Source organism: Saccostrea echinata, unplaced genomic scaffold (assembly GCF_033153115.1).
Source record: "Saccostrea echinata isolate AGI-Se365-2 ecotype Australia unplaced genomic scaffold, CSIRO_AGI_Sech_v1 ptg000041l, whole genome shotgun sequence".
Lineage (NCBI taxonomy): Eukaryota > Metazoa > Mollusca > Bivalvia > Ostreida > Ostreidae > Saccostrea > Saccostrea echinata.
In genome coordinates this window covers 5,185,520-5,211,513 of record NW_026889790.1, presented here as the reverse complement: position 1 = coordinate 5,211,513, position 25,994 = coordinate 5,185,520, and the positions used below count along the sequence as shown (strand labels likewise).

Here is a 25,994-nt window from a genome sequence, read left to right as displayed (position 1 = left end):
GAAGTATGAAAGCCCTAGCTCCAACCATTCAAAAGTTATGGTCAAGGTTAATGTTTTTCAAAAGTAGGTCAAACTCCTAGGTCAAGGTCAAAAGGTCAAAGTGGTGGTTGGTATCCAAAGGAAGGTCTTGTCGCAAGGATTACATATGTGAAGTATGAAAGCCCTAGATCCAACCATTCAAAAGTTATGGCCAAGGTTAAAGTTTTTCAAAAGTAAGTCAAACTCCTAGGTCAAGGTCAAAGGGTCAAAGTGGTTGATATCCAGAGGAAGGTCTTGTCACAAGGAATACTCATGTGAAGTTTGAAACCCTAAGCACCAACTGTTCAAAAGTTATGGCCAAGGTTAAAGTTTTTCAAAAGTAGGTCAAACTCAAAGGTCAAGGTCAAAAGGTCAAAGTTGTTGGTATCCAAAGGAAGGCCTTGTCACAAAGAATACACATGTGAAGTTTGAAACCCCAAGCACCAACTGTTCAGAAGTTATGGCTAAGGTTAAAGTCTCATAAAATTTTGCAAAAGTAGGTCAAACTCCAAGGTCAAGGTCAAAAGGTCAAATATGATGGTACCCAAAGAAAGGTCTTGTCACAAGGAATACACATGTGAAATATGAAAGTCATAGCTCCAACCAATCAAAAGTTATGGGCAAGGTTAAAGTTGACAACAGACAGACAGACAAACAGACAAACAGACAAACGGACAAACAAACAGACAAACAGACAGACAGGACAAAAACAATATACCCCCGGGATCTTTCGATCCGGGGGCATAAAAACTGCGAATTTTATCAATTTTCATTTTTTATTACAGTCAGTGAGTTTAAACACACAAAATACAAATTACATTATCCCGAAACCCAGCTGTAATGAGCAAACCGGGTTTGATTGTTGACGACACCAGACATAGATGCAGCGGTACTTTCCTAAAAAGGAAAGTGATATAGAACTTTCAGAAAAGAAAAATGAAAAGAAAAAAAATAAATGTAAAAAAAAAATGACATAGACGTACTGGTTGTGAAAGAATAAAACGGAATATCTCGTACTTAAACTTCAACCCTCCCATTTATTCATATTTCAGTTACCATGGTTACGTCTCAGCAGAAGAGTTTTAAATTTTATGAAGTTTCATATATTCATTTCATAAACTTGTGAAATTAAGCCAAATTAGCCAAAGATATTAATTATTTTAAACACATATTCTTATTTATGCGCAAAGAAAATCTATTTTTTTTTTTTTTAAAAAATTACCCTTATCGAATACTAATGGAACGACCTAACGTTGTTTTATATTTTTTATAAGAACTTCCGGTCTCATGTAACCAACCACGCCGCGGCACGTCAGTTTTGAAGCGAAGTTTGAAATGGCATTACAAGCTATTGCATCGCTTGTACTTTTAAGTTTCATTTTATTGCCAACTTTGTGTCAAAACACGGAAGAGGATGAGGATATGACATACGCCTTTGAGCCAGAAGAGCGGTTTTTGGACATATTCCCGCTGACCGAGGATAATTTCACTGACAGTGTTATGAGAAGTAGCGATGCCTGGATTGTCATTTTTCATGCTGGTCAGTTAAAGCGGAGTTGGAAGTCGATGGCCGTCAATCTGAGGGGCGTGGTGTGGGTGGGGATGGTAGACACGCGCTACCAGGCAGAGCTGCTCGAAAGAATGGTATATAATTTTTCAGATTACTCCTAGCCATGTGTCCAAGTGGTAATGAATCCAGTGCTTAAAGTTCTCTAAAGTATTCCTGGCTGTTATTTAAAAACAAGATGTGTTTGTGAAAAACTGATACCACCGTATGACAGCTTAAATGAGGTTAAAATTTTCCAAGAGCAAGTCAAACTCCAAGGTCAGGGTTATGAGGTCAAAAATGTTGATACCCAAACAAAGGTTTTGTCACAAGAAATACACATCAAATATGAAAGCCTTAGCATGGATGTGCAGAAGTTATGGCCAAGGTTGAAGTTTTTCAAAATTAATTCAAACTCCAAGGTCAATTTCATGAGGCGAAAATCAAAAATGTTCTTCTTCTGATAAAGTGCAGACCTCTCCATGAGATTATTGTACTTATTAATGTGATGTTGGTACTCTTAAAATATCTTGCTACAAGGAATACACACATGAAATATAAGAAGCCCTAGAACTAGTGTTGTACCGATAATCAGAAAACATCAATTGTTAATGAAAAAAGCTACTGATTCCGCTGATCGCCTATAATTTTTCATAATTGATCATCGGAAACATACTTTTACTACAATACATTCCAGAATTATTCATTTCTTGTTTAAAATTTATTTCTTCTTAATGAAAGAAAATGGCGTCTGCATCTGATACTAGCCAACTAGCACGAAGCAAAGGTGATTAAGAACCAAAAGGTGCATAAATAGAAAGTGTAAAAGAAGCAAAATAACAAAGAAAATAATATTTTATATATTTGTGTTAAAGAAATAATATGAAATAATTGTAATAGTCTGCTTTTTATACACAAAACTATGACATCCGACTATAATCGGTAAAATGGCATCGGAAGCAGTAACCGATTCCGACCGAGGATCGATTATGAAAATTAACCGATGTCCCATCACTACCTAGAACAAATATTGTTCACAAGGCTTAACTTGGTTTAACTTTTTTAAAAACTGTTAACAGGGTCATGAGGTCAAAAAAGTTGGTACTCAAAGAAAGGTCTTATCATTAGGAATTGTATACATATTAAATATGAAAACCGTTGCACCAACTGTTCAAAAGTTATGGGCAAGGTTAATGTTTTTGCTTACAAACTGGTAAACAGACAGACCAAAAACTATATGCCCCTGTATCTCCTAAAAGGGGAGCATAAAAGGTGTGTGCGTGTTATTTTCAATTTAACAAAAAAGGTAAATAATTAGATTCCCCATTTATAGTATATTCTGTTGATAAGATCAGACAAGTACTAAAATATAATATTACATGTATTTATAGCTCAAATTTTTACAAGACAACCTTTTTTTCAACAGAAATATAGAGTAAACCATGACTCAGAGGCTAGAGTGTATCCTCACGGACCAATGTCTATAAAAAAGAAGTCCTGGCTGAGTGCCAAATCCCCAAATGAAGCTCGTATGTTAGCAGTGGATTCAATTCCTGACAATTCACTTCGGATCAAGGGGAAGAACCTCCAGGAATACCTTGTAGACTGTTTTATGTCCAAGCCTTCTAGATTCCCACTCCTGCTCCTCACTGGTAACTTATTCAAGTTTAAAAATATTAATAATATGTCACTTCATTGAGTTTCGTGTGCATCCTTTAATACTATTCAGATAAAACCATTAAGTGTAAATTGGAGAGCTCAGTTTCTACTTGTATGTATAAAATTTCTACTAAAACTTTTCCATTTCAGAGGAGACTGAGACCCCTGTTCTATTTAAAGCTGTATCTTACAGATTTAAGCGGTACTTTAATGCAGCTCGGGTTGTGAAACCAACTCTGGACGATTACAATGCCCTAGGAATGGAGGACAGTTTCTTTGACACACCCCTTTTGTTCATCCTTCTACCTGATGTCAAGGACAAAGGGACCAAGAAAACCCAGGATTTGGGTTTCAGTGCAGTGATGTTTGAAACTAAGAGGATGGGAGACTTAAACTATCCCAACATTTTGAGATTTTTGTTTGGGGTCAATAATTCATATAGACACACTCTACCAGGGGATAATCAATCAAATGATCAGGAGGTTTCCGAAATGTCAGACATTGTAAAAATCGAGAGTAAAAGGTTTGAAATGGAGAAGCCAAAAAAGAAAGCTAAGAAAGATGATGATTCTAGTATTAAATTTACAATGACAAACACAATGAGTGGAGCAGTCCGAGATGAATTATAGCAGAACTTCCATTTCAATTGTACACTTGACTCTCCTCAAATGCTTCCATTCCATATAAGAATACTTGCCAGTTAGTGTCATAAAACAATATACAATGTTAGTTTTTCCTGCTTTCATTTATATGTTTAATGCAAATATTTGATCTTAATTTTGCTACGCATTAACAAAAATACTGTTCCACACATGCTGTAAAATGTATGTAAATTAGCACTCAAAATTAATCACAGTCTTCCTCATCAAGCTTAATCATGAGTTGGGCGCATTTATAGCAAAGCTTCCAAGTGTATTTGTTTTTATTATACAATCTATATTACATGAATTAGAGGAAAAGAAGCAGCATTTCCTTTGCCAATTTAAAACTGGCTGAAAAAATATGAGATGCAAGATGTTTAAAACTTTGTGATGCATGTATATTGACTAGCTACTCTTAAAGTGTTCACTGCAGTAGAGTCTCTCATTAGTTGCTGTGTTGTTACAACTTTTCCTCCTTTCAGTAAATGTAACTATTCATGAAAATGATGTAAAAGTTTAGGAGTATAATGTAAAAATCCTATCATTAAAGATATATATGTGAAAAGTGATGATATATAGTTGATAAATTTTCACATTTAGGATTATGGTACTTTCTAAACTGAAAATATATTCTGAATTGCTTACATGTAATTCAACAAGATCAGATACTCTGATAAACAAACTGGACAGTTTGTGAAGATGTGCCTTTCTATTGAACCCTGTTAAAAGAGTTTTATTTTTTTTCTGGTTACACAATGCTTTTTTGGAATAAAATTTCTTGTTACTGTGTATGTATTATACCATAATATATCTTTTTTTACTTTTGTAATAAAAAATGAAAGTACATGTATTTGAAATACAATTTACTTAGTTTTTTTTTATTTATATATGTAAATGATTTTATACAGATATTTTTGAAAATATATTTACAATGCAATGGACCTCTTAAAGGGTATTGATACATAGAAAGAAGGTTTAGCCTTCCAGTAAATCCTATGATAATTCATAATAGTAAACTGATAACACAAGAAAATATGCAAATCAAACATTCCAAAACATTGTCAGAGTTTGTTGTTAACCTCTAAGTTCACCAGAAGTGCTGGCATCTTATGTCAAATTTTAAATGATGAACAAAATAAAAATCGGTACACCTTCTCTATCATGCTCAGAATGTTTGGAAAAACGAGACTCTTACATCTGACACGGAATAAATCGCTATTAGATCTTCCTTGTGTGTAAAACTCGCACCATGCTGACTTCTATAGCACATTAGCTTTGCACACAGAACTTTGTGTAATGATACAAACAATGTGTAATGGACCAGAACTATTTTCTGTCACGTTTTGGTTGGTTCTGCATCACTGGATTTAGAACCAAATGAGAGTTTGTCCTTTAGTTCTAAGCTCCATCTCATCATCGCAACCTTTGAGCGATCTTTAACTGCCGTAAATGAGTCAAAGGCAGGTCGTACATCCATTGCTGTGAATTCGTAAGTAGACTTGTCCACTTCTCCGGCATCATAGTAATCAATAATATAACGTACCTCACGTCCACAGCGGTCTACAATCCAGTCATGGCGGTCAAAGGGGAGAGAATACCTGTAAATAGTAATCTATTTAGTAAAGTCTACAACAATAAACCAGTGTAATATGATAGTAACTTTGTTCTGAATGACTTCCACTGCTTGATCTAGAATACATATAAGCTCACTACTGCGCAATGACTGAAAATCTTGGTGTCCAAACTAACTGAAAGGCTTGTTAACCCTATGTTCATTGTATTAACTATGTTTTCTTACAAAATTCTGCACTGCAGAAAAAAAGTTACTAGTGATGGTTTGAAAGCTGACTAATAAAAAAGCTTTTTTCTTTACACAAAATTCTAACCACCACTTATGCCTTAAATATCAGTCTGCTAATGTATGACATGCTTAGCATTTTAGCAGTTATACTTATTTAATACACAATATGAATTCTGGTGATTATACAATGCTTTTTTTTTTAATATGTAGAGTATCTTTTTTTTTACCCAAGCCAATGTCGTATTTTGGCTCTAGGAGAATAGTCTTTAGCTTTTCCTCCAAATCGCTTTAATCTGGGCTCTGAACATTCCCTACAACAGAAGTAAGGTTTTATATAGCTTACAGTTAAACATACCAGAATACACAGTCATATAGATGCAAGGTACTGATAGATCAGTATCATCCAGAAGTTAGGCTTTATATAGATATCAGAATACAATGTCATGTTAGATCAGTATCATTCAGAAGTGATTTGGAAGTCCCAACCCCTTATTCTTTAAGTATTTTACCCAGGATATCTTGAATCCTCAGACATCTCAGTTTTTTTCTTGGGCCCATTGAGTTCGAGATATTGAAGTTTGACTGTATATACCTGCATTCCTGGTTCTTTATCTAGGATATATTTACATGCATCCATGGTCCCCAATTGATATGGGAAATATATTTATCTGCATGCTTGTCCATTGTTAACGTGTAGAAACATGACTTTCTACCCCCTTTATTTTACCTGGAGAGCAATGCTTTCAATCTAAATCCCCCTTACAAGCTGTTCATCTCAGTGATGTAGACATAGATAATATTGTAACCGTTTTATTTACCTGGCATGTAGTGCCTCCCATTTGAGGACTTCTTTCCAAGCCTGTTCATTGTTAGCGTTGTGGATATTGACAATTTATATTTACCTGGCATGTAGTGCCTCCCATTTGAGGACTTCTTTCCAAGCCTGTTCATTGTTATCATTGTGGATATTGACAATTTATATTTACCTGGCATGTAGTGCCTCCCATTTGAGGACTTCTTTCCAAGCCTGTTCATTGTTATCATTGTGGATATTGACAATTTATATTTACCTGGCATGTAGTGCCTCCCATTTGAGGACTTCTTTCCAAGCCTGTTCATTGTTATCATTGTGGATATTGACAATTTATATTTACCTGGCATGTAGTGCCTCCCATTTGAGGACTTCTTTCCAAGCCTGTTCATTGTTATCATTGTGGATATTGACAATTTATATTTACCTGGCATGTAGTGCCTCCCATTTGAGGACTTCTTTCCAAGCCTGTTCATTGTTAGCATTGTGGACATTGACAATTTATATTTACCTGGCATGTAGTGCCTCCCATTTGAGGACTTCTTTCCAAGCCTGTTCATTGTTATCATTGTGGATATTGACAATTTATATTTACCTGGCATGTAGTGCCTCCCATTTGAGGACTTCTTTCCAAGCCTGTTCATTGTTATCATTGTGGATATTGACAATTTATATTTACCTGGCATGTAGTGCCTCCCATTTGAGGACTTCTTTCCAAGCCTGTTCATTGTTATCATTGTGGACATTGACAATTTATATTTACCTGGCATGTAGTGCCTCCCATTTGAGGACTTCTTTCCAAGCCTGTTCATTGTTATCATTGTGGACATTGACAATTTATATTTACCTGGCATGTAGTGCCTCCCATTTGAGGACTTCTTTCCAAGCCTGTTCATTGTTAGCGTTGTGGATATTGACAATTTATATTTACCTGGCATGTAGTGCCTCCCATTTGAGGACTTCTTTCCAAGCCTGTTCATTGTTATCATTGTGGATGTTGACAATTTATATTTACCTGGCATGTAGTGCCTCCCATTTGAGGACTTCTTTCCAAGCCTGTTCATTGTTATCATTGTGGACATTGACAATTTATATTTACCTGGCATGTAGTGCCTCCCATTTGAGGACTTCTTTCCAAGCCTGTTCATTGTTAGCATTGTGGACGTTGACAATTTATATTTACCTGGCATGTAGTGCCTCCCACTTGAGGACTTCTTTCCAAGCCTGTTCATTGTTAGCGTTGTGGATATTGATGATATTGTTCATGTCTTTATCACTAATGTCACCCTCCTTCCAGCGCCAGCCTGTCAAAGTCAACAAAGTGTGTGTGTCAGTTTCATTTAGGTTAGATAGCAATTTTCCTTTAAGTACTGTAAATTACTTTTTATTCAAGAGAACTTTATTTTCGTGGAAGTCATTATTTTTTAACTTTATGGTCTGCTCGCGAAAATTTCATTCTCCTGTAAATTTCCATCAGGGTAGATTATATACAAAAATGACCAGAATTTGTTAAAATTTTGTCTTGCTTATAAATACCAAATACCTATCTTGTGAAAATAAGTTGTAGTGAAAACTTGGTGATCTACATTAATTCAATTATCCATTTTTTGTTTTTACAGAGTTTTACTCATCCAAACCACCACGATATTTCTATTGCAGATTCCACCATAAATTCCAAATTGATTTAAGAATTCTTAGACAAAAATAAAGTAATTTACCAATACTAATAAACAAATGAAAGAATCCATCATTATCTTTTGATTCAAGAGCCAGGACTGACCTTTTCTAAGCATTGCATTCCAGAACATCTGTGGGGATGGGTATACCCAATTCTCATCACTGTCAGCTTTGGGGATATTGGACACCACTCTGTCTGTAGACAGAGGGAAAGGTTGATCAGGGGAGGGTCTTTGGTTTGGGGGAGGCATCTGTAAAAAAAATTACATTGGCTTAATTTGAAGGGAAAGTATATACATGCCGTCTGTCCAGACCTGGTGGTATTTCACTCATCCTACCCAATGATTTCCCTATCAAGATATTCAAAAATCCCTTTCTTCTCGATTTTGAAAAGGCCTAAGAAAAATATCTTGTTTACTGTTAAAATTAAAAAATAGCATTGGAAGGTAGGAATTTATTTTTTTTTCTGTAATGGATAAAATTGCAATAGAAATCCCGAGTTAAGCTTTGTCTTAATACCACGGCCACTGATATTCTTCAGTGGCTCATTAATTAACTATTTTTTTCTAAATAGTAGTGTTTTCTTTTCAAGACTGCTGACAGAAATTTTTATGAATTAAAATAAAAAATAAGACTTCTCACTTTTTAAAATTTAAATCTTAAGTTTTTTTGGTAATTTTAGGATTATCAGCTTTTGATATATCATTAAAATGGATGTTTAGATGGTCAACATGTGGCATGCATGTCCAACTTCTACTTTCTACCTTAATATAAACGCATGGTTCCCAGTTTTTCACACCTTTGAAACTTGTACTCTCTGTAGAAATTCTACTTGTATACACATGTACATTCAGTACTAACAATATTTACTCTCTGTAGAAACTCTACCTGTATACAGCAAATGACTGATTTGGCTTACTGACAGGATTAGTTATGTTCTTCTACTGCACTCCTGCGAAGTTGGTTTAAAATTATGAAATATACTTTTTCAACTTATTTATAGTACATTGTACATGACTAGTCTTTAAAGCTAGCTTTAGAAACATACAATTTTAATATTCTTATTAGACCCACTTGTTTACAGCAGACTTAGCCAAACCTTGCATCTAAACAGGTCTAGGCAGCCTCTGTTTTCAGAAGATAAGAAAAATTCCTTATGGCAACCAAATTTATCGAAATATGCAATGCACTGGGGATAGTTATCCTCTTTTCTAGTGGAAAAGTGCATACTCCAGAGTAGTACTACATCTAAATTAAAGTTCAAACATTAATCTATCGAATGTATCTGGCTATGTAAGATTTTATTTCTAGATCTTTTATAATTTATTTTCAAAGATGCCACTTTTTGTGCTCCTTTATTACTGCGTTTTTCTATGAATTAAAACAAAAGGAATCACTAAAATTTACTTATTGATAATATGATCTTTTAGCATGTATAGCATGATTCATTTCCTTGTTTATGCGTACCTCTTAGGCACCTGATCCCACCTCTGGAATTTCCAGGTGTCTGTGTTTTATTCCCTGTTCAGAGATTTGTATCATTTGTTGGTTTTTTGAGATCCATCACTGTTTGTTATCTTCACCTATTTCATTATATAAATATTTTTTTTTTGATATGATCAAGTTCTCCACCCATTTTTTTTTTTTTACAGACAATGCTCTATACAATATTATTAGAATTGACACTCATTGTCAATGGTTTGCTTTGTGTCTTCATGTCAAAAATTATTGTTTGGGACAGGATATCTCTGTGTTAAATTGTTGATGATTTAATTTTTTTCTTTTGAAAATTGTATGTGATTTTTTTTTTCTTCTCAAATGTACCTAGTAAACACGTACACTAGTAAACACACTTATTGAAGCTGTGTAAAAAAAAAAAAAAAAAATGATAAAATGTATTATATTCTTACAATAGAAAAATACAACAAATATTTATTTTCATGACAAAATGTTAGCAATTTAGAGCTTTCACTGTATTTGTATAATCCCAATGGATATTTTCTGGCATTGTATGAAAATAAGGAGACAAAAAAAAAAAAAAACAAAAAGAAAAAACACCCCCCCCCCCCCCCCCCCCCCCCCGAAAAAAACAAACAAACTAGAAATATGTCCATAGGACATAAATGCCCCATCCATGGTTCATCAGTAATGCAACATGAAAAGAAATGTATCTTGCTAAGATAAGGGTATATGAGGAATAGTGAGGTCAAGGTCACAGGGAAGGTTAAAGTCAGAAAATCATGACAAAGTTTAATAGCTCTCACCAATTTTGATTCAGCTCAATAGCTCTCACTAATATTTATCAGCATATGAAGTTTGATAAAAATATCTTGAATCTGAGCTAAACATAAATTTAAGAAAAGTGAGGCCAAGGTCATAGGAAAGGTTAAGGTCAAAAATGTTAATGCATTTCCAATATATATCAGTATATGAAGTTCTCATAAAAATATCTTGAATACTTTCTTTGAATATTCATGGCTGGGCATTAATAACCAGTGTCAATTTTTGCTAAGAATTCCTGCATCTGTACTTCAATTTACCATATTCCTTGGGTCTATTTCTTCACTGTTTGTGATGCTTGATCCCTGGTGCATTGGACATCCACTGGGATAAGACTGTTGAGTTTTCTGATGCATCGGACATTCACTTGGGTAACTCTTTTGAGGTGGCTGTGTTTGTTGATGCATTGGACACTCACTAGGATAATTCTGGTTTGTGTTGTGGGCTTGTAAGTTGTTAACTGAAGTGGCTTGCTGAGGTTTCTCTATAGACTGTGAACCACCCATGTTCTTTGAAATTATAAGTAGTTCTCTACAAATAAAAGTTTGTTTCCACAAATGAGGAAATATCCTTGGGCCTAGAAAAAAAAATTATTGCTTTCCCGACCAACCCTAATTCATAGTGCTGACCCAGTTCTTTTTTCAATGAGTATCTGAATTTTTCAGTTTTTATCCCATTGTATGAAAATTTCTAGTATAAATTTAAGTCACAAAAATGCTTTCAAGCACTATTTCTTTAAATCAGGGTAACTTAAATGTTTTGTTTAATTAAAGAAGTCAGAAAAAAAATGCAAAAAGAATTGCCTACCTGCCTACCAACTGCAATTTTTTTTCAGCCTGGAGAAAACATATTTTTTTCTAGGCCTAGATGATCAATGACTAGCAGGTCAAATTTTTGTGACACCTTATTTTCACAAGATAGGTATTTGGTATTTATAAGTCACTAAGTGGGACAAAATTTTCATGATTAGTGGTTATTCAGGGCTCTCGCACCACATTTTGGAACTGGGGCCAGGGCTGTTCAAATTGGGAAAATTTTCGTCATTTTGGGGAAAATTGGGAAAATCTGGTTCCTTATTGAAGCCGTATCAGCTTATGAATGTAGGTGGCATGCATTAATTTATACAGTTCAACGCAGAACTATAGATTGTTTCATTCTCACTTGTTGGCGATTAAGTTTCATCGATTAAGATCTTTTAAAAAAATATTTTGCCATAAAAAAATTGGGAAATTTACACTTTGCTTTTGGGAAAAAAGGTACATTTTTTGCATTGGGAATGGGGCCGTTCAACGGCACAAATTATAGAGAATCCAGAGCCCTGAATAGCTTTACCAAGCTATTTTGAATAGCTTAATAAAGCTATAGCTAATTCAAGGTAAATAGCTAAATCAAGAGATTGTGCTGGACCTTACTAGGATACTCCTTTGGTCCTGAATAGGTGAGGCAGCTTAGTGTCCAAGACAGAATTTTAAGTATTTACTTTTATCAAGTTGCAATAACCTATATTATAAAGTCTCTGGTGCATTTTTCAATGTTACACAATACATTTTGTGTTGTGCAACAAAGCCACATCTGTTACACAGTTAAACATGTTCATCTTCCTCACTGGCTTTATATTACTTTAACAGAAAGACAAATCTACTTTGGTAAAACATTTACAATTTTATTCAATTATAAGTAATGAAATTCAGAAAAGTAAAAATTGGATTCAATATATTTCAATATTCAATCAAAACTGTGCTTGATCAATGAGTTTTATCGTAAATCATTTAACAATTATCGCTTTTCCTTTCCTTTCGTCAAAGAGAGTGAGAAAATAATCTGGTAACATTAAAAAAAATAAAATTACTTACTGTAGCCAATAAATAATTTAAAAAATTCTTCAAAAAACGCCTCAACTGAGTTGACAATGTCAAACCAAACGTCTGTTGTGAAACATGCTATGTGAATGCCGATCCCGATCTGAAATAAGACACAAACAGGAACGAGTTACTTAGCGCCCTTTTTAACACCATTGGCGCTAAAATCAAATTTCTTGAAAGATGGTGAACTCAGGGACCAAAAGATCAAGACATTTTCGATCGGAGAAAGAAAACATTCCACAGAGCAAGAAGTGTGTGAAGCTTTTTTCAACGTAAAAAGGCTATAAAAAATCCTTAAGTTTGGATTATGGGCAATGTAGTAGCAGAACTGCAACGTAAAAAAGTTGTCTGATTGTCTAACCGATATTATTCAGTTAGATAAAAAAAAGAGATCGATAAAACTTTTTTAATGAATGTTCAAATATGTTTAGTTCTCATGAATTCATTCATTTCATTGGTTTAAACATGTTTAACTGTGAAACTCACAATGCAAAATTTGTACTGTTGTAAGTAATTTAAACGTTTATTGTTCAAATCATCTGCCATTAGAGTGAGTAAAGCATTAATTTTTTTTTTAATATATATATTGCAGGAGAGCAAATGTTAAAATCCGCCCGAAGAAGGAGTACACATTTGCTGATTTGGGGTGTGACTTGTTGTCGGAGAGTGGTAGTTCAGACTCCGAGAACTTGGAAATCACACCAAGTGTCACCAGTACAGCCAATGAATCACTGTTATTACAGGTACAAGTAGAAAAGACATAAAGTCACCAAAGGCAGGGTTCGACACTAACGGTGGACCGGCGGCCTGAGTCCACCAAAAAATTGGAAGGTCCACCAAATGTTCTGTACTAGGTGGACCGTCGGTCCACTTAAAAATTTAAACATTGTATTTAAGAAACGCGATAAAGTTCCATTTTTTTTCTATAAATCAACATCCATAAATCAAACGATTAATTCAACATATTTGTATTTTACAAGAAATAAATATGGTAAAATTTGTTTAAGGTAATCAGGGGAACCTAGCGACTAAGTATATATTTTACATGTAATTTTTGATGACTACAATAACAGTAACGTTGAGATGCAAGAACATTCAACACGGACCTTGAAAAAGAAGCATGTAAAATTTGTGCCAAATTAGTCAGTCTGTCCTTTGTTTGTTTAATGCACAGAAAGGTGTGAAAATGTACACTGGGTAACAGGAAATCACTTCATGCCTGAACGCACACTGATGGACAGAATTGGCGATAATTAGAAATTATTGACAGCTGCATTTATGCATTGTTTATTTTTTTTAAATGTTCAGACAGGCACGATTTATATTTTATGAACACATTATCAGCAGTTCTTGTTTTTTTTCTGCTATACATATTATCACATAAAAGAATCATGATCACAGTTTATTTGAATAATAATAATTTTAAAAAATTAATTAATAAATGCATAGACTTTTGTCAGTTTTGCATCATAGTAAAAAATTGTTCTAGCTAGAGATACAAGAAAAATTCACTTGTATATATAAACAACTCAATTATCTGATTATTGGGATTTTAAATTTTATCTACCGTTGGAAGCGAAATAAATGCAGGTTTTTACCATTGTAAATAAATATTGAATTAAAATAACAAATTGTTTGAAGATGCAGATTGTGTTCTTTTTAAATATTGAAAAAATGTTTCGGAATATTGCTGAAAACTCCTGACTAAATGATTTGTTTCTGTTGACTCGTTAAACTTATACTTTATTAGTCTGACTGGACTGGATACATAAGTTAGTTTCATGCCTTGTGTATGAATTCATTCATTAATTCAAACATTTGTGAAGGTCCACCAATAATTTTTGACTAGTGGACCTGCGGTCCACCAAGGTAAAAAAGTTAGTGTTGAACCCTGAAAAGTGTAAAGGAAATCCTGTAGTTGTGAAAAATCATGATTTTTCAGGAATTACATGTATAATTTACTAACTGAGTGTACTACCCATTTCTTTGAAGTGTTTTTTTTTTCAACTTTGATTTTAAATTATTTGCTTAGTTACAATGACTTTTGGAAAGAAAACTTAAATTGAAATTACTTTTGTAAATTTTGTTATGAGATAGAGTTGAATTAAAAAACAAACTATTTTGTGTTTTATTGTAAATTAAAAAAAAGAAGAGGGTTTTATATTGCTTTGAGGAATAAAATAAGTATTTTACATTGTACATGTATAACAATCTTGTATGCATTTGCAGGAATGGAAGTAAGGGAGAGCTTTTTGTTTCAAGTAGAGGTGTATTATGAATTAACGATCAAACAAAGAAAAAATAATCCAAATTCAGCCTTGATACTCTATAAATAGCTGGGATTAATAATGTATATACTGTTTGAGGGTTGTATCATATAACTGTATCATTAACTGTATCATATAATTGTATCATATAACTGTAGGCCCCTCGAGTACTACAGAACAGCCAGAGAGACAACACACCATCTCTAACGAGAACTGTAACACAAGCTTCAAAACAGGAGAAGTGTGAGGAGAATATACCTACAAATCATCTGGAAATCCTAAAAGATGATGCAGGTTTGAAAAGTCTGAATGCAATAATCATGCAAATCTGAAACAATGGTATGGCAGGGTTGTCCCTGAGACCAGGGACCAGGGAATTTTCCCGCCTTTAATGACGTAATCCCCAGGTTACTCTGGTTTTCCCCTCATCCCCCTGTTTAGGGAGGAACCCCAGACCCCCTTCTACATTTTTAATGTCCCCTGCTATTTTAATTCTTAGGGATAACCCTGTATGGATACCATAAGTTGCAGTGTAGCTAACACAGATCAAAAGATGTGTACCATGTGCACTTATCACTTGTTCTTAACTCCTTCAGAAATTCCAATGTTGACATGTTTGACACTCTTTATTTTTCACGTACAGATTATGTCAGTCACTTGTCAGATGAAATGATTCTGCGTATTTTTCACTGGTTACCAAAATTTACACTTGCCAAATGTGCTCGAGTTTGTCGCCGCTGGAATCGTGTTGTGTAAGTCCAAGGATTTTCCACACCATTTTGGGAAAAGGGTCTGGTTCCTTGCACTAAGGAATTTATTGTCTGTTGATCAATAATTAGGAAATTTTTATTCATTAGAATTTTTTAGAAATAAATTATTAAGGCCTAGGAATAAAAAATGTTTGTTACCGCTTTTCCAACCAACCCTAATTTATAGCATTGACCCAAATTTTTTAATGTTTTTTTCATTGAAGATATGAAATGTCAGTTCTTGTCCAATGTAGGGGTGCAATGATACACTAACCTCACGATACGATACGTATCACAGTATTCAGTTTACGATACGATACGTATCACGATACATAACAAGGTTAAAAAGTCTTTCAAGTTTGTCATCATATTTTTTTTAAACTTGACAGGGTTATACAAAATGTTCATATTTTTTTTATAATAATTAAAATAAAATTTTGTTAACTTAAATATACCGTGATATACTGTCAAACGGTTTATCATTGCACCCTTAGTCCAATGTTTAAAAATTTCTTCTAAAAATTTAAGTTACAGAAATATTTTAAAGCATTATTTCTTTTGTAAACAGTATTAGATGTTTTGTTAAAAGAAGACCAGGAAAAAAATGCCAACCTACCTACCCTAATTTTTTTTCAGCCTGAAAAGCAGAAACATTTTTTTCTATATATATGTTTAAATACTGATGTTAGTGAGAGTAGAAGTTAATTTCCAATTCAAAATATGCTATAAGCTATAAGGCAGCCACTTTTCCAAATGACAAAAACAATTGTGGTGTAGACTCAAAATCAAATTAATTTTGTTGTATTGATTGATACACCTGTAGTAATACCTGGAAACTTTTTATTTCAAAATGTGTCAGTGATTGAATTATACCTTCATGTTCGTATTAGAGGAAATTTGGGTCCATACCATTTTATTTTCACATGGATACTTGTAAGCATATTACATAGTTCTTTGTTACCTATCAGGGACAAATTCCTGATTTGCACATATGTATAAAAAACAAGAGTATAAAATCTGATTTGTCAGTTTTATTTGATAAGAATGTTATAGGTTCAGATTTTGAAGTTATCAACTACAAGTAAGATTTTTGTAGAAGTTTTGAATATGTACAACAAATGGATTTGTTTGGACATTTTCCTGATTTTCAGTGGAGATAAATCTTTATGGAAAAGGATTGATCTGGCCAACAAAAGAGTGAATACCAGCTGTCTGGGTCTACTGTTACACCGAGGTGTTAATGTCCTCAGACTGACAAAAACAGAGGTAGGTACTACATATGATCAACATCAACAAATTCCCCCAAAAGCAGGTAATTGAGGATATTCAGGGTTGGATACCACAGACCTGCCTGCTATCCCAATTTACCTGTAATTTCAACTATTTAATTGAAAAGTTAGACAACTCACGAAACAAGGCCCAATTTGTCTTATTTTGTGAATGAGCAATCTTAACAACATACATAACATTCAATCTTTCAATTATTTGTGACTTTTAAATCAGATTAACAGTTGAAAATTACAAATTAGAAGATAGTTATTTCCATTCAAATGCAATTTATGCATTTTGTTCCATGTTTACGTGTTATTTCATTGAGTTTTGTTCTAGGATATATGTCATTAAAAGTTGTGTTTTGGCATTGTTCGATTATGATGTCACAATCGAAGGCTTTCACTCTTGTTAATGCTCGTGTAGCAGCCTCATACATCAGTGCATTAGCCAATCAAAATGCACATAAAAAAAAGTTGCATTAGAATTTTAATTCCTGTGACTTTTATTCTTTGTAGATAACAGAGGATGGGTTTGACAGATATTGGAAGGGAGACAAATCCGGGTAAGCAGTCAGGGGCATTACTTGACATGTAATATTAAAAACTACTTAAAGCAGTAATTTGATTGAATTTACTGCTGTTAAGTTTGAAACTACAGTTGTGGTTCAAGGAAGTGAACCAGTCGGAAATCACTCAAAAGTTAAGGGAAAATTGATGGATACTGACCCATTTCTACCTTGTTTTGAAGTGCATTTCATGTTCAGAACCTTTTTTTTTCTTCTAAGTATGACATTGTGTCCTGTTACTATGAAGCTTTGTCCACAAGTATGACATTTATTTGGGCAATAATTTGAAAAATGAGTGCTCCTCTTGCTCCATACTAAGTTTCTAGAAAAATTACTGTAAGAAATTTTTTCCAAAGGCAATTATTGGATATATATTTTGACCAATTTCAAAAAATTGCTCATTTTAGAAATATTGTAATGGGGGTAACTCTAGTCAATTCTAAATGATTACTCATTGAACTAATCTTTTTCATTACTTGTTTAAGTAACACTCCTGACTGGTAAGAGTATATGTATTTTAAAACTTGTATTTACTTTTGTTACTTAAACATTGTAGGTAAACTCTGATGCTAATAAATTGACCCAAATTTTTGTAACCTTTAAAAAAAAAGGACACAGTGACATGAATTGGAAATTCATTTCCTGATAACTAAATTTTTTAGTTTTTTTTTTTATTAGGCCACATAAAATTGAAAGTAGGGTTCTCAGGCCCACTTGCATCTGTTTTGAGGTAGCCGCATTCCAAATTTTTTTGTATTTTTGATAAAATAAAAAGGTGGTAAATGCAGAGACCAATTTGGAAAAAAAAGTTCTGCCCTCATTTTCTCGTAGTTTAGCACTCGAATATTGTTTCCGGTAGCCATTTTCAGAGACTTGGCTACTTCGTTTCAAAGTGAATTCGATGATAATGCCTACAATGTTCACACGTTGATAAGCAATGGATAATGCAAGCCTATTGATCAGACATGGAAAGTACGGAAAGTATATCTATGAACAAAGAATTTTTATCATTATTTTATAAAAAAGTCGGGTATTTAAAAAATACCTCCCTCATCTACTTTATCGCCATTAACATGATTTTAAAAAAAGCCTCCCTCCCACATCCATTTTGGAGAAAATTGGCCTGAGTACCAGAGAATTAAATTTATGTAGCCTTAAATCCTGAACTTTTAAAAATATCTGTATTACATTTCAAGGACTTAATGGAAAAGGTCAAGGCCACTATAATTTACCCCAGGACTGTCATCAGTCAGTACTGTTATATTTACAGGTTCCAGTCTCTACAGTACCTTGATTTGAGTCTGTCATCAGTCATTACTGTTATATTTACAGGTTCCAGTCTCTACAGTACCTTGATTTGAGTCTGTCATCAGTCATTACTGTTACATTTACAGGTTCCAGTCTCTACAGTACCTTGATTTGAGTCTGTCATCAGTCATTACTGTTATATTTACAGGTTCCAGTCCCTACAGTACCTTGATTTGAGTCTGTCATCAGCCAGTACTGTTATGATGGGGCACCTGTTCTCCTCCTGTCAAAATCTGAGGAAACTCAGTCTGGAGCTCTGTACGATAGATGATAATGTCGCCCAGTAAGTCACAAGGCCATAATCTCCCAGACTTGGGGGTGGGGATATTTCAGTTATTTAGCTTTAATCTGTGATATATGATAAATGATGTTGAAACTGATGAATGCTCTTTTGTTTTTGAAGTTTGTTTGGCCAGAACAAGAATCTACAGGTGTTAAATCTTAGTATGTGTGAGGGACTGACGACATCAGGACTGGCGGCCATCCTCTCTGGATGTAGAAGGTAGGGATCTCTACTGAGGATCTTAATTCTCTGTATGAACTAGTCTCTACCAAGGATCTTAATTCTCTATGAACTAGTCAGATCAATGAACAATACAAACTTTATGATGTATGAGGAATGACCACTTCATAACTAGTGACCATTCCCACTGGATTTGTAGATGTTGAATTCTTAAAAAAAATACAACATAAAAAAAACCTTATTAGAAAATCTATTAAAATATTTATATCTTTGTTACATATCTGTAGCGGTTTAGCTTACCCAGGCAAAAGTGACTAGTATGACCTTTGTATGAAACTGGTACAAATATCATTCTAATTCTTAACATGAGAAGGAGACAAAAAGTAACATGCATGAAAATCGTGTAAATATTAGGACTATTCCAATAAAACATCTTCCTGATACAGTGCCTGGATGGCAAAAGATTCTCTTTTATCCATGGGGTGCTTATGAAAAAAAATCAGTGGTGGGTTGTTTAAGTGGATAATTTACATCTATTCATGGGTTTGGGTTCATAAACAGTGTTTGAAATTAGCGTCGGCCCGTCGGTCCTGCGCCGACGTATAAACTGAAGGACTCGTGAATAGTATGACTAAATGGGTCCTTGAAATAATTTTGGGCCGACGATGATTTGCCGGGAAATAAGTTAACGTCAATCACATCTTCTCAGATCTTTCCGGCAGCTTGGAAAAATACAACGTTGTTTTTCTTTGCCGCTTGTTGGAAAGGCTTAAGAAGTTGCGATTAATGTTAAGGTATATTGGTTTATGTATTTACAGTCCCTGAAACGTTCTACTTTCCCATTTTTCCGTTCGCTCACCGTTCGTTCAGCGTGCGTTCACCGTTCGCTCTCCGTTCACAGTTTTGCGTTCACTGTGCGCTCGCGTTCACCGTTCACATAGCGTTCAGCGTTCGCTCTCCGTTCGTTCACTTTGTGTTCACCTTGCGTTCAGCGTTCACTTATCGATCAGTCTTCAGGGTCATTCGGAACTCCGAAGTGAAAGGACTTATCTTTTTGTAAGTAAGGATTTACGGTTATTTTTAATTTATTAATTAACATATCGTGTTTAAAGAATAGTCATCTCATTGGAAAATATATCCACAATATTCTAACATTATCTTTTTTTTATTATTCTAACTTAGCTGTAAGGTTATTTATTAATCTACTCTGGGAAATAAATGTTGTTATAAGTATGTTCCTACATTTATGTAGAACGATGCTGACAAATTTAATTGAAATTACGGGCGATATATAGATACTTCAAGTACTGCAACATTTTGTTGTTATGTTATAGACGACAAATCGTTAATAGAGAGATAATCATCCTAGTTGATTAATCCAAACTGCAGCAAAATTACAAAAATATTTATTTCTAACACTGCAGCAAAATTAAGAAAATATTTATTTTTATTTAAACACATTTTTTTTTTCAGTTACTACAGAAATACATGATAGAACTAGTGCTGAGAATTATACATAGTACTGCGGATATCTTGTTAATTAAATATCTTTGGAGCGAATTAAATTGATAGTGTGTTATAAAAATCTTTATTTTAAATGTAATACACTACAGATTTTCTCTACTATTATAATATAAAGTCTCTAGTTATAGAGAAAATAAATTCTTCCTTCACTGTAACTTTATATGTTTGCCATTTGATATGTTTAAGAGCCCCCCCCCCCCCCCTTCTCCTAAATCGGTTACTTAGTCAGTATTACCAGTATATTTTATAAACATTTAAAAAGGAGTTAAAGTGTTTTGTACCACAAAAATTTCAGTCTCAAAAAAGAATGCATCTAAAAAGGTCATTAAACAATAGTTGTTCAAAATATACATGTGTCGGCGGTGGTATTTTTAATTGGCAGTGAGTATGTTTCAAATTGAAGCGATAATGCTCAATGTATTTAAATTATTTATTTATTTAGAAATGTTGGAATCAAATCTAGAAATGATTTTTAAAAAAAATTAAAACTTGCTGGAGATACTAGCACTTCGTCTTCCGTTTGACGAGACTTTCACACCTGCACAGTATCTAATGATTTTGATTGACAGGACAAACATGTGGACTTCGTGTGAACTTGAAGCAGGAAAAAAAAACGAGTATGACTGTCAAACAAATGGATTTGTTGATAAAAAAAAAGTTTCTTTCATTGCCTGATATATTTAGAAAAAAATGAAGAATTTTTGTTAAATATCGGTACAACAGTTGGTGAAGCCTGAAAGGGGGGGGGGTAAAACGGAATCTCTCTCTCTCTCTTGTCTGCTTGATAAAAACTATGACAGCAAATTGCTTAAATATCAAGTTCTGAAATTTTAATCTATAACAAATAACATGAATATGTATGCCTCTTTGTATAATCTTGTCCGAGTATAATCATGGGGAAATGTCTACAGGTACATGTACAAGTAGAAGTTTTGCTTAATCATCATAAAAAATAGAAATCACTCATAAAAATATTATTGCATTAAAAATCTAAAATGTGAGTGTATTTATGCAGTATGTCCACAGACCTTTATTAATTTTTTTTTTCATTATTTTACACGGAATGGCCTTGGCACGGAAATATATATGAATGGATATTACAACCGTTATAATTCATTCTATAAGTCAGAAGTTTTCTATTATTTGTAATGTTTTTTTTATATCAAATAAGAATAAACATATTTATTTTCAAACTAAAATAATTTCATCTTTTATACTACAGCGTTCAGTAACAATTACAATGTTTTACAGCAATAAAAACCATGTGATTAAAAAGTTGTATTTAAACATCATACACAAAAAAAAACCAAACTTTGTTTTACTTAATTTGCATGTATCGTCTTTAATTTCTGAGGACAATTTTGTAGCATTTATATATTTTATTTATTTATTCACTAATTTGTTTATTTATTTATTTTTTGGCACCTGACATTAGAATACAATAGAATAGTTTCAATGCAAGGAAAAGATCAGAGGCATTCCGAATAAATCGTTCATCTTGCGTTCACCATTCGTTCACCGTTCACTTTGCGTTCGCGTTTGCGCTCCGTTCGCGTTCTGCGTTCACTCACCATTCAGCGTTCACACATCGTTCACCAAGTTGCGTTCAGCGTTCACACATCGTTCACTCACCGTTCGCTCTGCATTCGTTCACCGTTCGTTCAGCGTTCGCTCACCGTTCAAGTGGGAAAGTAGAATGTTTCAGGGACTGTACATTAACTTTTATATCTTTCCTGCATGTTAACATTTTTAATTGGTTATATTAAACAAATTAACCAATGAGCATCTAATGAGCGTCTTTAAACCAAATTGGACTTGTGATGGGTAAAACTTGTTATTTTTATCAAGATCATATAAATTTTTCTTTTCATAAATACTTTTAAATAAATACTCACGATTTGATTTTTTTTTCTGTATGGAATAAAGTTACGTTATATGTATGCGGTTACATTTTATCAAAATATTGTGGCAATCTATGAAACCTGCATAATTTTTTTCCCGCAGATTTTAAAACAGAAATTATAATTCCGAGGAAAAGTATGTTTACAGTAATAATAACACATGTTAAACTCATTAAATGTTATATATGACCAAGTAAGACAGTGTGACGATTAATATCTTACCGTTTCAAATTGCGAATTATAGATACCCTTTATTAAATTGACATATTTCATATGAAGCGATAAACTTACCAAGATCATCGATACGTAAAAGTTTATTTTCCCAAAATATTTAATGGTATTATTTTTGGGCATATGCTGCCCTGAAAAGACTCCTGTAGTCCCTTTATCTGTGGGTCCTTTGGACCCATAGAAAATAATTCTGAATTTCGAACACTGTTCATAAACATGGCTATAATTTTTTTTTCTGTTTAAAACAGGCCATTTTCATGGAAATATCAGTAGCATTCACAAATTCAGAGCAACTTTGAACAGGCAATAAAGTGAATATTATAGTTTCGGTCACTTCCACTCATGCTCCCACATCATTGATGGTGAATTGTTGAAGCTTTCATACTGAGGAAACAAATGGGAACAACAAAGGACTCTCTGTACTTTTAATATCTCATTTGTAATATAAAAAATTATAACAGGTTTATGAATATGAATTTCTAAAGATACATATATATCTAATATATATCTGATATATATAACCAAAGAAAAAACAGAACATAAAAATCACTAGTATTAATATTTCATAATAAATAGCTTCAATCCCAGGTCCCTGTATGAAAAAATAAATTCTATGTATGGTTTGTTTTTTTGAGAAAAATTCTATTGGTGATGCCCAGAAAGAATTACAAGTTGCAATGTAATCAAATAACAGAGAAAGTGCAAGTAACTTTATTTAGAAGAAATTATTTATTGGTTGCTAAGGCAATAAAGTCTGAAATAAATTTCTGATTATGGTAGGTCAGGATTTTCAAAAATGTCTGTCAATCAAATATTTTTATGCCCCAATTAATATGGTCGGGGCTTATAGTGTTTGTCATGTCCATCCTTCCATCCTTCTGTTTTTCCATCCTTCCATCCATGGCTCCATCACACTTTGCTTTACCTGAGTGAGATATGTACAGTAGCAGATGTTTATACATGTAAAGACTATAATATTTTCCTTCGCTCTGTGATTCTGATCAGAATCATCATTGTATTATTGTGACCCTTGTCTTTGATTATATTTCAGGTTAACTTCCCTGAATTTAGCTTGGACTGGTCTGAAGAGGCAGACTGTGGCCTACTTATCCTTATGTCTTCCCCCCACAGTACGAAAACTGAACCTAAGTGGGTGTCGAGAACACATCACAGATGAAGGTAAATATTCTGTAACAATCTGGATACTTGAGAAGACATCACAAATGAGGGAAAAAATAAACACAGAACAGCCTCAAACTAAGTCTTAGTGGTCGTGATGAACACATCATAATCCAAAGCTAAAATGTATGCTGATTAAAATCTGAACCTCAGTGGATTTTGAGAACATTCTCATCCCCAGAAATGAGGGGCTGCTGGGGTGGATTTTATAAATCTGAATATACTGTAAACATACTTTTTTTTCTATGGGTCATAATTCCGTGGAATTACAATTTCTGTTCAATCCAAGGTTAAAAAATTACGTGGAATTCTTGTATAGCCATTATATTCTTATATGTACTGTAAGTACACTGTGACAAATTTCTCTTTTTTGTGACCACGTACATAGCGTAAATTTATTCCACACTGAAAAAAATTCTAAAGTCTCCAAAACATATTCTTTTAATACATGTATATCTTGCACAAGTTTCAATGCCAACATGACTAGGAAAGTTCTGTCAAGCTTTTTTGATTATTTTTTTTTCATTAAAGTTTTTAGCTTTTTACACATGCATTATGTGTAGTGTGTAGAGTATATATGTAGAATTGTTTGTATTTCCTGAACAGAGGTACTACAGCTGGTTAGAACCTGTCCTGACCTCACAGAACTTGATCTCTCGGACTCCACGGTCATCACTGGACTGTCCATCTCGTACATCATGTCTCACCTGAACAATCTCCAATACCTGGCTCTCAGCAGGTGTTACAGACTCCCCTGTAACAACATCAGGTAAAAAAATCATGTCTCACCTGAACAATCTCCAATACCTGGCTCTCAGCAGGTGTTTCACACTCCCCTGTAACAGCATCAGGTAAAAAATGATCATCTCTGTACAGGTTAGGCCAGTTTTACAAAATAATTTAGGGTTAATTTTGTGAATAAAATTTCTTCTTAACATGAATTTTAAAATGGTAGTAATTTTTTTTTTAAAAGAATTTTGAAAGATCTTTTTTTTTGCAAGCTCTTTTTGACAGAATAACTAATTAATTTATATTTTAAAATTGGCTAAGTTTTTGGCATAATCGTAAGTTCTATTTTGAAACAGGGCCCTGATATCCAATGACTAAGTAGAGCTTAGGTAAATTGTTTCTTGCTTTTTACTATGGCTAATTTGTTATATCTCTAATACAGAGAGTTGTCGTGTCACCCACGGCTGTCTGAAGTGGAGGTCTTTGGAATGTTCCGTGACGGAACGATGGAACATCTCAAACATGAAATGAGGAACCTGGAACTGAATCGATACCCCTTCTCCAACATTGCGAGGCCCACCACGGGGATCAGAATGACCTCTCTGTGGGGCCTGAGGGTAAGGGACAATGCTGTATGACGACCCATAACTCAATCAAGTGCCAAATTCAGAGAGCAGCAATAAATAGTCAATACACATATCAGCATGTCTCAGGAAAGAAAGCTATCTGTTCAATTCTCAATTTGTGTAAGTGAATTAAAATGGAAGAAAAATAGATGTTTTTTTAGGTTGTTGAGAGTGACATATATACTGGGTCATTGTTTAAATGTCAGGAGAATATCTGATGAGAACATAATGTCAGTGTGTGCTGTACTTATTATTTGTTACATGATGAATCAAAAAGAAACAAGTATTAACTTTTACTTACTGTTTCAATATTTGTTAGTATGTACTGTGGAATCATCATTGTTGATGGGGTATCAATGCTCTTGGATTTTGTGGGTGATCCTTACAAATTTACATCCCCACAAACGATAACATTGTCAATGTATTGGTTCAATTAATCTTCTATATATAACGAGTTACCCTCAATATAGCGTCCACACAAACAAGTAAAATTTTGATTATACACAAACATTGAATTCCACAAATTAAATGATTCCACAGTAATAGAAGAGGGAGAATTTTTGGCTTTACAATGTCTACCCGACTTGTTTCATATCCTCAAGGATATTTTTAATCTTGTCCTAATTTTTTTTATTATTTCAGCAAAAAATATTTCTCTTAAAAGCTGATTTTATGTAGTATACAACTCATGGTATATAATTATGAAGTACATGTATGCAGAATGTACAATGTTTATGTTGCGTTGTGTTTATTGAAGAATAAACATCAGTGTTTTTTATATAGATGATCACTAGTTAACATTAAGGTATTTTAAAACTCTTCTCTTTCCACTTTTACTCCTTAAATTGTAAGTTATTGTAAGTATTATATGATTGATGCAGTTGA

The 25,994-nt window shown here is 33.6% G+C and overlaps 3 protein-coding genes across 4 annotated transcripts; 2 read left to right on the top strand and 1 right to left on the bottom strand.

Annotated features, from left to right (window-relative positions):
• The first annotated feature begins 1,300 nt into the window (after nt 1-1,300).
• On the top strand, nt 1,301-4,659 carry LOC133200868 (uncharacterized). Its single transcript, XM_061336680.1, has 3 exons — nt 1,301-1,662; nt 2,991-3,216; nt 3,374-4,659. Exons 1-3 carry the CDS (start codon nt 1,354-1,356, stop codon nt 3,850-3,852), a joined length of 1,014 nt encoding a protein of 337 aa, XP_061192664.1. The 5' UTR covers nt 1,301-1,353; the 3' UTR covers nt 3,853-4,659.
• A 55-nt stretch (nt 4,660-4,714) lies between these two features.
• On the bottom strand, nt 4,715-12,369 carry LOC133200869 (holocytochrome c-type synthase-like). Its single transcript, XM_061336681.1, has 6 exons — nt 12,287-12,369; nt 10,694-10,964; nt 8,257-8,404; nt 7,660-7,780; nt 5,893-5,976; nt 4,715-5,462 (listed from the first exon to the last, which is right to left on the bottom strand). Exons 2-6 carry the CDS (start codon nt 10,937-10,939, stop codon nt 5,201-5,203), a joined length of 861 nt encoding a protein of 286 aa, XP_061192665.1. The 5' UTR covers nt 10,940-10,964; nt 12,287-12,369; the 3' UTR covers nt 4,715-5,200.
• Nucleotides 12,370-12,418: 49 nt separating this feature from the next.
• LOC133200976 (S-phase kinase-associated protein 2-like) lies at nt 12,419-25,553 on the top strand. 2 transcript variants are annotated; one of them, XM_061336788.1, is made up of 11 exons: nt 12,419-12,546; nt 12,888-13,038; nt 14,721-14,856; nt 15,206-15,314; nt 16,463-16,577; nt 17,099-17,145; nt 18,605-18,739; nt 18,860-18,958; nt 23,627-23,754; nt 24,361-24,523; nt 24,926-25,553. In XM_061336788.1, exons 1-11 carry the CDS (start codon nt 12,476-12,478, stop codon nt 25,119-25,121), a joined length of 1,350 nt encoding a protein of 449 aa, XP_061192772.1. In that variant the 5' UTR covers nt 12,419-12,475; the 3' UTR covers nt 25,122-25,553. The 2 variants fall into 2 exon arrangements, with proteins under 2 accessions (XP_061192772.1, XP_061192771.1); XM_061336787.1 differs by having other exon boundaries at nt 14,721-14,865.
• Nucleotides 25,554-25,994: the final 441 nt, after the last annotated feature.